The 13,473-nt window shown below is 34.7% G+C and overlaps 1 protein-coding gene across 3 annotated transcripts in view; it reads left to right on the top strand.

Annotated features, from left to right (window-relative positions):
• The window catches only part of LOC100818895 (kinesin-like protein KIN-14B), a 44,222-nt gene extending 31,056 nt beyond the window's left edge, over window positions 1-13,166 (top strand). Inside the window, exons 12-24 of one of the 3 annotated variants that reach the window (XR_003265379.2) lie at window positions 387-533; window positions 1,383-1,571; window positions 4,313-4,384; window positions 4,883-4,938; window positions 5,028-5,253; window positions 6,745-6,936; window positions 7,082-7,273; window positions 7,700-8,050; window positions 9,096-9,194; window positions 11,612-11,752; window positions 11,838-11,996; window positions 12,210-12,750; window positions 12,888-13,166. Coding sequence is in view for 1 of the 3 variants with exons in the window: in XM_006602389.4 (XP_006602452.1) it covers window positions 387-533; window positions 1,383-1,571; window positions 4,313-4,384; window positions 4,883-4,938; window positions 5,028-5,253; window positions 6,745-6,936; window positions 7,082-7,273; window positions 7,700-8,050; window positions 9,096-9,194; window positions 11,612-11,752; window positions 11,838-11,996; window positions 12,210-12,665 (2,280 nt within the window). In the remaining 2 variants the exon portion in view is untranslated. Of the gene's footprint in view, window positions 1-386; window positions 534-1,382; window positions 1,572-4,312; window positions 4,385-4,882; window positions 4,939-5,027; window positions 5,254-6,744; window positions 6,937-7,081; window positions 7,274-7,699; window positions 8,051-9,095; window positions 9,195-11,611; window positions 11,753-11,837; window positions 11,997-12,209 lie in introns of all 3 variants that reach the window. The other 2 variants (XR_419533.4, XM_006602389.4) reach the window with 2 other exon arrangements.
• The last annotated feature ends 307 nt before the right edge of the window (window positions 13,167-13,473 follow it).

The following is a 13,473-nucleotide window of genomic DNA, read 5'->3' as shown; positions in this document are numbered from 1 at the left end:
ATCACAATTAAGTATTCTATCAAATCTACCATTGTGCATTTTCTGATATCATTTTGATTTAAGTTTGCTGAGGTTGGTGTTCTGTCAAATGTTTTGCACATTGTGTTAAGTTCTGGTCCATAAAATTATAATGATAACTATTTGACTATTGTCATCTTATCCCAACTTGACTATATTATTTTGCTTTTTCTAATTCTATGAATTGTTCAAAAAGGTTAATGACATTACTTTGTTTAGTTAACATGCTTCGATATTTTGAACTGCAAAATGTGCCCAAAACTTGCCTGAGAAAATTCATACTGTGCTGTTAACACTTAGTTGATACCATTGAATATAAAGGCATCTGTGTAGTCACCAAGCTACATTATTGCTTTTATTTGTTGCAGTCGGAACATGTTTTGCTGTCAGATAAACACAAGATAGAGAAAGAACAAAATAATCAGCTTAGAAATCAAGTCGCTCAACTTTTACGGTTAGAGCAAGATCAAAAATTGCAGATACAAGAGCAAGATTCAACCATCCAAAGTTTGCAGGTTGGTCCTATGTTATGCTATAAGAGAGTAGTATTTTACTCCCCAAGTGTTTTTTACTTAGTTTCTGTATCTCTTGGAATCAGAGGTTAGTTAACTGTTTCTCACAGTTAACTAACTCAGGTTAGGTTAGTTTTGTTAGACAGTTGTAAGGTTAGTTTTCTGTTAGACAGTTGTACTTACAAGTTACAACTGTCAACAGCTTTATCATTCTATTATGCAACTGCCTATATGTACTGCCTCATTTCCCAACCTATGGTTGGGTTGAATCCTCATCTACAGAAACACTTTCCTCTCTCTCTCTCTTCTCCCTAAATCTTTTTATATGCTAGTTTGCATTACCTATTCATTAGGAACTTCTTGAATGGTCTAATAAGTCCAGATTCTAACTTTAACGACTTCAGTTTCTTGATGAAAGTTAGAATGATCTTATATATAACATTTTTAAGTAATAAATTATAATTGAGCTTTATATTCTTTGCAATTGCTTCTCACCCCTAAATTTTTATTACCTTTTGTTCTCTCTCTCTCTCTCTCTCTCTCTCTCCACTGATGCTGCCTGTGCAGTTCTTTCTATTGCATGCTACCAAGTGCTATATATTATCAAATTTATGTGTACTGGTGACATCTCCAGCACAAAGCTGTACCAATAGCACTATGTCATAATTTGGGTCACTGCAATTTGTTAATTATTGGCTAGTTTGAACACTATCAATAACATCCTTTCCTGAATTCTCTGATTTAAATACAAATAAATTAAGTTAATCCTTAGTCCTAGGTGTAATGATATGTTATCTTTCTTCATGCTTGCCAGATAATTCCTGTGTTCTATGTTTTTCCTCTCTGATGCAGGCTAAAATTAGAACTCTTGAAACTCAATTCAATGAAGCTATTAAATCTAGTGAATCTAGGTCAACATTTGTCTATGAGACAGAGTCTGCTGATCAATCCAATTCCGGACCAACTGGTGATGGCATAGACTCTTCTGCAGTAACCAAAAAACTAGATGAGGAACTCAAGAAACGTGATGCACTGATTGAGGTTTGTTATGCTTGGCAATTGTGTCTTATTGACGTAGTCGTCTAATTGTTGTTTCCTATTAATATATTGTTATTGCTTGACTTCTTTGTAGTTTTTATATAGCAATTTTTTTCATATAAAGCATTACTGGCCATATCACTGTACATCTTGAAGATGCAAAATGGTATACATGCAGGAACATGGTATGAGTGGACCATCGTTTTTGATAGCAACAATTAAGTCTAAAACTGAAATGGGGATATAGTTAGTATGGTAGCTTTGTTAATATATATGATCAAAGGGAAAAAAAAGATAAAAGCTAAACTTGGAGCCAAGTGAACAAGGCTTAAACATTGTGTTTGGTGGAGGTTATTTGTGAGGAATGAAAGTGAAAAGGATGGAAAGGAGTAGAAAGAAGAAAAGTAAGTGTGTTTGGTTGAAATGAAAGATGTATGAAAGTTTTTTTAAAAAAATGGGCCCACAAAATAGTTTTTTATTGCAAAATGAGATGAAAATAGGGGAAAGCTACAGTGTTTGAGAGTGAAAGGCGTTGAAGAATTATTTTTACAGAACTAGCCTTGCTCACCTCTGGGACGAATGCTATGTGGTGAACCAAAGTGATAAGAATATGATCTATCTGATCTGTGTGTGAGGCCACTAGTTCTTCAGCAACGCTATTCACTTGATTTTTTTTATTCATTCACTTGAATTAAAATATTATATATTACTCATGATTTTTTATGCTATTTAATATAGGTTTTAACGCTGTTTCAGATAGTTGAAATTTTAGCACATTTTCTTAAATGATAACACTTATTTTGCTAATTTTATTTTTTTCTGGATTGAGTAGTGTTTCCTGCATAACTACTGGACACTTTATGTAATTAAGATTCACCTTGATAATTTTGTAAATTATATGCCTTGTTAAAAAAGAAAAGAAGTGTTTCTTCATGTTAATTGTGCTAACGGGTACAAATGTATTTACCTACCAAACCACTTTAAATCAAATATTTCATCTCTTTTTCATTCTCTTTAACCAAACATATTTAATTTTCACTCTCTTTCTATTCTATTTTACTTCTTTTCATTCCTCAAAACCAAACACGCTTAAATTTTGGTTTGTATCTTCTTTTCTGCTGATCTTCTACTTTGTAGAAGATATACTCAGTATATAAGTTGTTTCTAAAAGTTCTGAATATTTATTTTGGGTAAGGGACAGCATGACACAATTTTTTGTTCCCTGTTTGATATTGAAAATGATTATGGGACAGAACAAAAAAGATGATGATGGACAGAACAAAAATATAAATTCTTGTAACTCCTTTGAAGATCACGTTCCACTTTTCAACTATTCTCTGAACTCAAATCACATTGCAAACAAAACAGGAAGTCAATAGGAAAATTGAAAAGTTTAAGCTACAAATGAATTAAAAAAAAAGAACTTGAGAAGACCCATAAGTAAAAAAGACATGAAACCTTTTGTTATGAACAGAACAAGCAGCAGACCTGCAACGCACCATTGGAGACGCAGCAGAAGATCAGCAACCCTAATGCAGGAGCAACCCACTCAAGCACCTTGAATATTATTTCTAACAGAATCTGTTAGGCATCGCTGAGCTGGCAGGAGGATATTGGTCCATAAGGAATATGCTGTCGGCATGTTGTTTCCCATCTTGCAGCACTCATTATTGCCATTTCCATTTTCTGCTTTTCTGTTAGTTTATTTTCGCATTCTAGCACCTTCTGTTTCCAGAGCAGCATCCTTGGCTAGTGCCTATATATATGGGACGCTTATTATGTAATGAAGCAAGCAATATAATCAGAAAAGTTCCTTTCCTTAATCCCCCTTTTTCTGGAGGTCTCCTAGTCCTCGAATTCTAGGAAACATAGAGCAGAAATTCTGCTCATAACACCTTTGGTACATGAATCACGATTTCAGAATCCCAATAAAGGAATCCAATCCATAGAAAAAGTAGCTAGAAAAAAGGATAACATTCAAAAATCATATAATGAATAGATCGGAGATGGGAAATCACTTATAGCTGAAAGAATCTACAGAAGAAGAAAAGCAACGACACTAGGGAAGGCCATTTTTAACTCTGATGAGAGAGAGAGGGTCACAGTATATTGGAGTATTGTAAAGGATCTGCAGTTATTCAACTGCAGTCCTGGGTAGTCAGTTTACTGAGTTAAGTTTGCTTAGTTAGTTGGAGTTAGTTGCTCAGTTAGTTAGCTGTCCTAACTAACTAGTCTATAAATATAAAACTGTAAAGCATTGAATCTTTGGGTTAATGAAACTGATTTTTCCCCCTTCATTTCTGTTATCTTTTCTATCATGGTATCCTGAGCCTAGTTCGATCAAAGTGATCAACAATGGCAGAATCAAACATTCCTTTCCCTCCTCTTCCGCAGTCCATAATTTGATCGGTGAAAAGCTTGAATAACTGCTGATCCTTTACAATACTCCAATTCAGTAACACGATCATGGCTATTAACAGTTATCTAATATATTAAAAAGGGTATTTCAGTAAACTTTATATTATTTTGTTTGTGCTGTCCATTGTATACCAAATAATGTACAGAACCAAAAGTTGTCCAGTAACTTGAATAATTGTCCTGTACTGTTCTCATTGTACTTTAACTTAGTGTGTATGAAACACACCTTTTGTTTAATTCTTTAGCTGTATTGAATTTTGATATGCCTACTATAGTTTTATATTGGACTGGTGAGAGGCTCCATTTGATATTTTGATGGTTTGCAGAGGTTGCATGAAGAGAATGAGAAATTGTTTGACAGATTAACTCAGAAAGCATCTACAGCTGGATCACCTAAGGTAGGAGGGTTTCACTACATACCAGATTAACTGTATACTATCACTATGAACTGTTGTATATAAAGGGAAGAATTGTTGTCAAGCTTTTTAAATTTGACACTAACTATTTTAACGTTTGTATATCAAATTATGATCCTTTTTTAAAATATAAGTTACACTGTATATGGCCCTGTTATACTTTTCTTTTGATGACTGTGGTTGTGTCACTAAACCAAATGTTTATATCTTACCCATAAGTAGTGTTTGATTTTGAAGAACTTTTGATTCATAAACTGGCTTCTATTTTCATGGCTGCAACCACAGATGTCTTTTTTCCTACCATTGTTTGCTTTCTTTTGATCAATCAGGAATCAGCAACATGTTGTATTTTAATATACATACCACATGTCACAAATAACATATCCAAACAGTAATGTAACAATTATTTATATCAATAGTCATGCTTCTTTGCTGTGTGTGGGCATTTCTGGCTCCATAAAATTCATGCCTTATTTTCAGTTGTCAAGTCCATTAGCTCGTGGATCAGCTAATGTTCAGCCTCGGGATATTGGAAGGTACAATTTATTCTATTCCTTGTAAGTTTTGTTTTCTTTTCAAGTATATGATTATTGAATATTGACTATATTCTGGTTGCTTGATACAGGAATGGCACCAACAACAATACAAGTTCTCGTTCTATGGGTGTTCTTCCTTCACCTTTGGCCACTGATAAAAATGATGGCACGGTTGCTCTAGTTAAAACTGGCTCTGAAATAGTTAAGACTACCCCTGCTGGTGAATATCTTACTGCTGCCCTGAATGACTTTGATCCAGATCAATATGAAGGGCATGCTGCCATATCTGATGGTGCAAACAAGCTTTTGATGCTGGTATGCGTGAATGTATTTATGATTCATTTTACTGAAAACAGCTAATATGTGCAGTTGTGCTATCTTATATGTTATTTTCAGTTATGTTAAGCTGAGTCTTTCTGGGAAGAATATCTAAATTCTGATCATATATGTGAAATTGAACATTTCCATATGCATCTAACCTCTTTCTAGTTACTCACTGGACAATTCAATAACTTGGATGCATTAAAAAACTTTAGGGAAATTACACTCATCTCAGGGGTAGAGCACATTACACTTGTGACACTCCTGATGTATGGGACACAACACTTGTCTTTGTTGATTGTAAAGTGTCAGCTGCTGTATAATTTATGGGCAAAATGTCTAAAATTCCTATTCAAGCTTGCCTTCCCTCATAATTAAAATCATAAATTTCAATCTTCATCCTCACACCTCTAAACCTCACTGACCCATGACCTAAGCCTCATCGACCTGTGCTCTAATGTATTCCTTCACTCAAATCTTGCAAAAAACCATAAAATTCTTAAACCTTCAAGCGCCCTCATAAATCCCTTCATGACACAAATTTGATGGATACTAAATGATTTACCAATTGATAACAATTGATAAGAACCTGAGACATTGTGTTTCAATGTATGCCTTTTGTGCACCCACATAAACCCCAAGTGTCTTATCAGTTGGTATATAGCTTTTCACCATGCCTCAGGCTCTCAGCTACAAGTGAACAGCATGGTTGGTGATGCCTGGCATTATATTATTTGCTTAGGACCAGTCAAAGTGCTAGTGCATGACCAACTTGCATATATGTTGGGGCTGTGGAGTGTGGATCATGGAGGGATGTTAAGATCCAATTGCAACTTTGGAAGGTATGGGACATGAGGCCCACATTGAAAGTGGGGATTCTAGTTTGAGTGGTTTATAAAGAGAGTCAAGACACCAGAGAAATATACTAGAAATGGCAAAGCATTGCCAGGAAAGGAAACCCGAGGACAACTGGCTCCTTGCACTGTCACATGCTGACATGAGAGAGGAGTGAAACCTGGTGAGAAGCCTGTGATACCAGCACACTGCTGCCTGACTGCTAGAGTATTAGGATTCTGAACCTCTTATTATGGGCAGTGAGACGGTGGGACCTAAGTTCACCCAAAAAATCAGGGAAAATTTTGACCAACTCTTGATACCATATTAACAGAAACTGTTAACAATGGCAGGGAACATGCTGGAAAATGAATGTTTTATTCTTAAGCACTGTACATGATATATATAATCTTGTGTGTTTATAATGCTAACTGCTGATCTCTATAATTGTGCTATTCTAATTTCTACATTTACTAAGATAATATTTACAGCTGGAATTGCTCCCATTCTATAACAACTTGAAATAATCATGTACTTAGCATCAAAAGAGGTTGTACTTACAATTTTATCCATAACAAATTAGGTTGATTGTTCTGCATATCAATGAAATGTCTGCACCAATTTAAAGAGCATATTTTAAATTGGTTGCAGGTTCTGGCTGCTGTCATTAAAGCTGGTGCCTCTAGAGAACATGAGATACTCGCTGAAATTAAGGATTCTGTTTTCTCTTTTATTAGAAAGATGGAACCAAAACGAGTAATGGACACCATGCTTGTTTCCCGTGTTAGAATTCTGTATATAAGATCTTTGCTTGCTAGATCCCCAGAGTTGCAATCAATTAAGGTAAGAACAGTAGAGGCTATTGGATTTCTCTTTCAAAAGAAAATAAATTCTAATAAGGTTTTCACTGTGTATTTTTGGAATGTTTTATAGAGTCTAGTGGTGTTCATTTTGTTGATTTTGTATGTATTGCACATTGAATTTGAAGGTTTTGCCAGTTGAGTGCTTTCTTGAGAAGACTAATACTGGGCGCAGTAGAAGTTCCAGCCGAGGGAGTAGTCCTGGTAGGTCTCCTGTGTTATATGTTGATGAGCAGATCCAGGGATTTAAAGTAAATCTAAAACCAGAAAAGAAATCCAAATTTTCATCTGTTGTGTTGAAGATACGTGGTATTGATGAGGTAGCTGCTAATACTTATTAATCTATTATATATATTCTTATTTCTGTACACACTAACAAACAGAAAAGCTCAGTTAAGGTGTAGAAAACTGTTGGGGAGGGAAATTGTAGTTTCTCCTGTGACTTTTAGATCTTTGAACATTATAAATGCCTTTTTTTGACCATTTCTTGGTGTCCCTATCTTATGTTATCTGCTAAATGACTGATAACTGGTTGAGAAATGAAGGCTGAGAAAGTAAACATTTCTTAAACTTCAAATTTTCCACAAAGACATGCCATTTATTCTTTTAGTTTTTGTGCTGCTTTTGTGTTGTTTCTTTTGTGGCACATACCAGAGTTTTTTTTCTCTCATTGTTTTAACCTAGGTCACATGTAGATACTTCATTTTTACTTATTCTTTTTGCATTTTGAAATAAACTGTGCATAGGACATTTGGAGACAGCAAGTAACTGGTGGAAAGCTCAGGGAAATTACTGAGGAGGCCAAAAGTTTTGCAATTGGGAACAGGGCTCTTGCTGCACTCTTTGTACATACACCAGCGGGTGAGCTGCAGCGTCAAATTAGATCCTGGCTTGCAGAGAATTTTGAGTTTCTATCTTTAACGGGAGAAGATGCATCGGGGGGGTCTACTGGTCAGTTGGAACTTCTTTCCACTGCAATTATGGATGGTTGGATGGCCGGACTTGGTGCTGCTCTGCCTCCCCACACTGATGCCCTTGGCCAGCTTTTCTTTGAATATTCAAAACGTGTCTATACTTCTCAACTACAACACTTAAAGGTATGCCTCTAGTTACTTCTGTGTTGCATGACTTCTAAATGCATACCTCGGAAGTTCTTGATTATTGGAAGAAGCCTTGTTTACTTTAGGACTTTGTTGAGAGATGATACTCATACAATTCATTGCATTCAAATATTACAATAGTCTAAACATAATAGACTGAGTCCAGCTACTTATTTTGGCATATTTGATTGGATGAGCTACTTTTCATAGCTTCTTTATGATATTTAGACAATGGTCACACTGTATCGTCTTTGGTGGATATTATCTATCAATCTAGTTTAAACTTAAAATTTGTTCTTTAACCTTCTCTTATACTTAATTCTAGATCTAGGTCCATTGTTAGCCCCAAAAGAAAAATAGTGCTTCCACCAAAAAGAAAACAAAGACAGAGTGCTGCTTAGAGTTTCACTATATTATTTTCCCTAACTTTTTAAATGCATTTTGAATTCAGACATTCAAATTAACTAACATATATTTAGATGCATACCTTCATTACCTTCTAGGATAGCGTTGGAAAAACTCAAGTCCCACATCAGCTAAAGATAAGGCCAAAATAAAGTATATATGTGGGAGGCAACCCTCGCCCTGCGAGCTAACTTTTGGAGTTGAGTTAGGCCCAAACTCACATTCTAAGATGGTTTAGAGCCTAAGATCCATTTAGCGGGCCACCCACCATATTATCCATGCACCAAGCCCAAAAAATGTTTGGGCATGAGGGGGTGTGTTGGAAAAATCAAGTCCCACATCTGCTAGAGATAAGGCCAAGATAGAGTATATAAGTGAGAGGAAATCCTCATCCTATTTGAGCTAGATTTTGGGGTTGAGTTAGGGACCAAACCTACATTCTTAGAGAAAGTTAGATTTATGTGATTTGTTTGATTAGATTGTGTGCTGTGGATGTATACCTTGGACCAAAAGAAATGAATGAATCCTTTTTAATTGATTTCCCTTGTATGAGAGCATGATCTGTTATTGTGCTCCTTAGATAATGTGCTCCTTAGATAATGTGTCAGGCTTCTGTTTTCTGCCATTTGATTGTCAGGATATTGCTGGTACCTTGGCGACAGAGGAGGCTGAAGATGCAGCACAAGTAGCGAAGCTACGCTCAGCTCTAGAATCAGTTGATCATAAAAGAAGAAAGGTGCTTTGTTTTTTTTTCCAATTGTTAAATCTTATACATGCCTGCAATCATGTTATAATATATCTTTAGTTGCTGCATGAGCTCACAGTTTTGTCATTGCATTGGTTACTAGATAAAAGTTGCACAATAAATGCCTGATATAATCCCTGATTATAATGCAAAAACATTTTTTTTAAAAAAATTTATTTTGACACTAGAGTCTGAGAATTGATGTAATGATATGGTTGTGACCTTTTGACCTGATAATGTTGGTAACAAGTTCTAGTTGTTTAAACATCTCTCTCCTACCTAGGAGAGTGCATATAGAACGAAGACATGAATTAAATTGTGTGAATTTGATATCGGTGCCTTCGCAAGTCACAATCAATATTAGCCACAATTATATTATCATCAATGCAACTATCGGATTAATTCTCAGTGAAAAGGTTTAAATTCATCATTCTTGCTCTCCACATCAATGCTTGGAATAGAGCATGGACAAAGACAATCACTGAAAATTATGATAAAAAATATGTCAAACAGTAAGAGCTTCAAACCTTTGGAAACTTGACAGTAATGTAGTGATTGGATTGGTTTACAAAGGATGGTAAAACTCAGATATCATACAATATTGAAATTATAGGAATTTAGGTAGGAAAAGACAACAACAAAGCCTTTTATCCCACTAGGTAAGGTCGGCTACATGGATCACACAACGCCATTTGGCATGGCTAAAAACAAAAGTTTCGGAAATATTTAGCTTGAGATCTCGATCTCCCTTGATGATTTCCTCCAACGTCCTTTTTGGTCTCCTTTTCACTGGTCTAAAAATCATGCAATCTACTCTTCTAATTGGCGCCCCTTGTCTTGTGGCCTTCTTTGTACATGTTCAAACCACCTTAACCGGTTTTCTGTCATCTTTTCATTAACGGGTGTTACATCAATCTTTTCTCGTACATAGTCATTCTGTATTCTATCTTTTCTTTATGATCACACATCCATCTTAACATTCTCATTTCTGCTACTCCCATGTTTCTCTCATGTCCCTTTAAAGCTCAACATTACCATACAGTATAGCTGAAAGTATTTGGGTAGGAAAAGACAGTTGGATAATATTTATAGAATATGATATTTATCTATGATGTATAATGATACATTACAGTAGACAAAGCACTAGCCCTTGTTTATAGCATTCTTGGACTCCTTATCCTAATCAAATCAAAAGGAATCAAATTAAAAAATAATGAAATAGAAACTACTCCAAAGTGATGATCTAAGATAACTGTTGCAATTATGGGGTTTTAGATAATAGAGGGAGATAATACAGAGAAAACTGAGTTTAAATGATATTTACTTTATAAGATATAATGTGATGATGAAACCTAATGCACTCACGCCTATTTATTCTAATAATTCTAAGGTAATGAATCATAAAATATTAGAAAACATGAAAATTAGGAAAATAGAGAAACTAATCTTGAGAGATAATTTTTTAGATACTCTAATTTAAGAGAGATATAATATATAGACAATGTGAGATATTCTAACTAAAAATTACGCTGATTCAATCAAGCCGCATGAGAAGATATCATCCAATGGTTTGACCTTGGCATATTAGGGTTGTTCATTTGCTTATATTGAAATATCAGAGCCTCACATCTTAATTATTTTTTGCATTATATTTTGCTTGGAGTTTTTTTTCCATGGTGTATAATGCTATTCCTGGAAAAGAGAAGTTGAGAATATAGTGATCCCATATTTTGCTTGATTTTCGTTCCCATGCCAAGTGATAAGTATTTTGATTTCCCACGACAATTTTAAGTTATCTTGTAACCACAATATTAACTTCCCTTTCCACTTCAAATCTTTTCTCCTATCATTTGAATTTTACTAAATATTAAGATATTGAATTCTAACCAAACATGTTTTTGAGTTTACCTAGAAATAACATTCTTGGTCCTAGTATTCAAAAATAACATTCTTCATCAATCTCATTTATTGTCTATTAAAGAAGTCTGTTGTAGTGGAATGTTATAAAGATGAAATTCTATTCAATGAAATGAATCATTTTGGTGGAATGACACAATTGCTGTCCAACGTAATAAGAAATTCATTTTGGTTGTGCTTCTAGGTCGGAAGAGATTTTATGTGTATAATTGTCTGTAGTTTCAATTTAGGTTAAAGGAGGTAGTAGTCTTGGGTGGAAGGTCTATCTGTATATGGTATCCTGTGATGAAGAATAGATGGCTATTTTGGTTTGTTTAGTTTGTATTCTTTGGTCTTTGTTCATAGATAATCAATTCATAGTGATAATTGCATTGTCCGTGGTAAGATCAGGTTTTACAAACTATTCCATAGAAGGATCTTCCTGCTCTGTTATCTTGAATGAATTTGTTTATCATACGCTGACGTTGATTTCTTCAATTTTCTTTAATCAGATTTTGCAACAAATGAAAAGTGATATAGCTTTATTGACATTAGAAAATGGTGGTTCCCCTATTCAAAATCCTTCTACTGCAGCTGAAGATGCACGATTAGCATCTCTTATTTCACTTGATAGCATATTAAAGCAAATCAAGGTTTTTATATTATTGTTCAAATCTATTTTTGAAAGTTAGTGCATTGATTGGATATTATTAATAATTCAAGGCTTTATTTAAACAGGATATAATAAGGCTTTCTTCCGTGAACATCTTGAGCAAAAGTAAGAAAAAAACGATGCTTACTTCTCTGAATGAATTAACAGAGCAGATGCCTTCGCTTCTTGAAATTGATCATCCATGTGCTCAGAGGCACATTGCAGATGCTCACTACTTGGTTGAGGTATGCAAAATAGTGTAGTGTATGCGTAACTTCTTTCATCTGGTGTCCGAGTTGGTAACACTTCGAATAATCATCAATACTGAAATTGAACAAAATTGATTACTTTGCTGTTTGTGACTATAGCTTAGGTATATGCTAAAGAACTGCACTGATGAAAATGAATTTGGATTGATTTTCTTTGATGCCCAAATCCTTTATTTTGTTATCATACAGTCAATTCCTGAAGAAGATGACCCCATTCAAGATATTTCTCATGGTCGCAAGCCATCAACAGATCTGGGCTCTGGATCTGAAACTGACGTTGCACAGTGGAATGTACTCCAATTTAATACAGGCTCGTCCTCACCATTTATAATAAAATGTGGTGCAAACTCTAATTCCGAACTAGTCATTAAAGCCGACGCACGAGTTCAGGAACCAAAAGGTAGTGAAATTGTGAGGATTGCCCCTAGACCCTCCGTTTTGGAAAATATGAGCTTGGAGGAAATGAAACAAGTATTTAATGAACTACCCGAGGCTCTAAGCTTGCTTGCTCTAGCAAGGACTGCTGATGGCACTCGGGCACGATATTCTAGATTATACAGGACCTTGGCTACTAAGGTTCCATCGCTTAAGGATTTGGTCGGTGAGCTTGAAAAAGTGGGTGCACTCAAAGATGTGAGAACATGACCTTTGAAGGGTTAGATGGTTCTTAACTTATATGTGCAGGTGCCTGTGCTAAATTGCTAATGCTCTTGGGGAGTTTGGTTAAGTGGTATTACATTTCTGTCTGGCTTGCTTTATTCTTGGGGAAGCAGATTCCCTGTAATGTATGTACAAAGTATTTATCACTCTGCTTGCACGTTATGCTTGTATGTAATAGTAATTATTTTTAGTATACTTTTGCTGCAGTTTTGCTTCGGGTAGTTAATGGAAGTAGCTTAAAACGCAGCTTACGGGTTCAGTTCAACCTGGTGCACAAGTTGCGCCATCTGATTGCATTGGCAAATCCGGTTTTAAATATAATATCATTGTCTAGGCTCTACCATCTTTTACTCATTCCCATTTTCCAACCATTGTCCATGTAGTTATATTCAACTTTTGGCAAAATTGAGAGTATTTGTGGTTGGATTTGGATTGATATTTAGGTAAAATTATTTGATCTGATCATATAAAAGGTAAATTGTAATATAGTTTGGATTGAATATAATATCAAATTTAAGTTAATAAATCTGATTAACGCAGTTTAGATTGAAGTAGATTAATGAATTAGTTTTGATAACAGTTTTCAAACGTGATTATATTAAATAAATCTAAAAACGTAAATAAAAAAGAATAATTTAAAGAATATATAAATTATAAATATAATTAATAAAATATTTTTCTTAAAAATAAATAACTAAATTGGTAAACTTTAATTGGAAGTAATTAAGTTAATGTAATTGTGAAGAACACAGTAGTTTCATACATTTTTACTTGTACAAATACGAATTGCGTG

Source organism: Glycine max, chromosome 18 (assembly GCF_000004515.6).
Source record: "Glycine max cultivar Williams 82 chromosome 18, Glycine_max_v4.0, whole genome shotgun sequence".
In the NCBI taxonomy this organism is placed as follows: domain Eukaryota; kingdom Viridiplantae; phylum Streptophyta; class Magnoliopsida; order Fabales; family Fabaceae; genus Glycine; species Glycine max.
The sequence above is the reverse complement of the archived record's forward strand: the minus strand, read 5'-3'. Positions and strand labels throughout refer to the sequence as shown.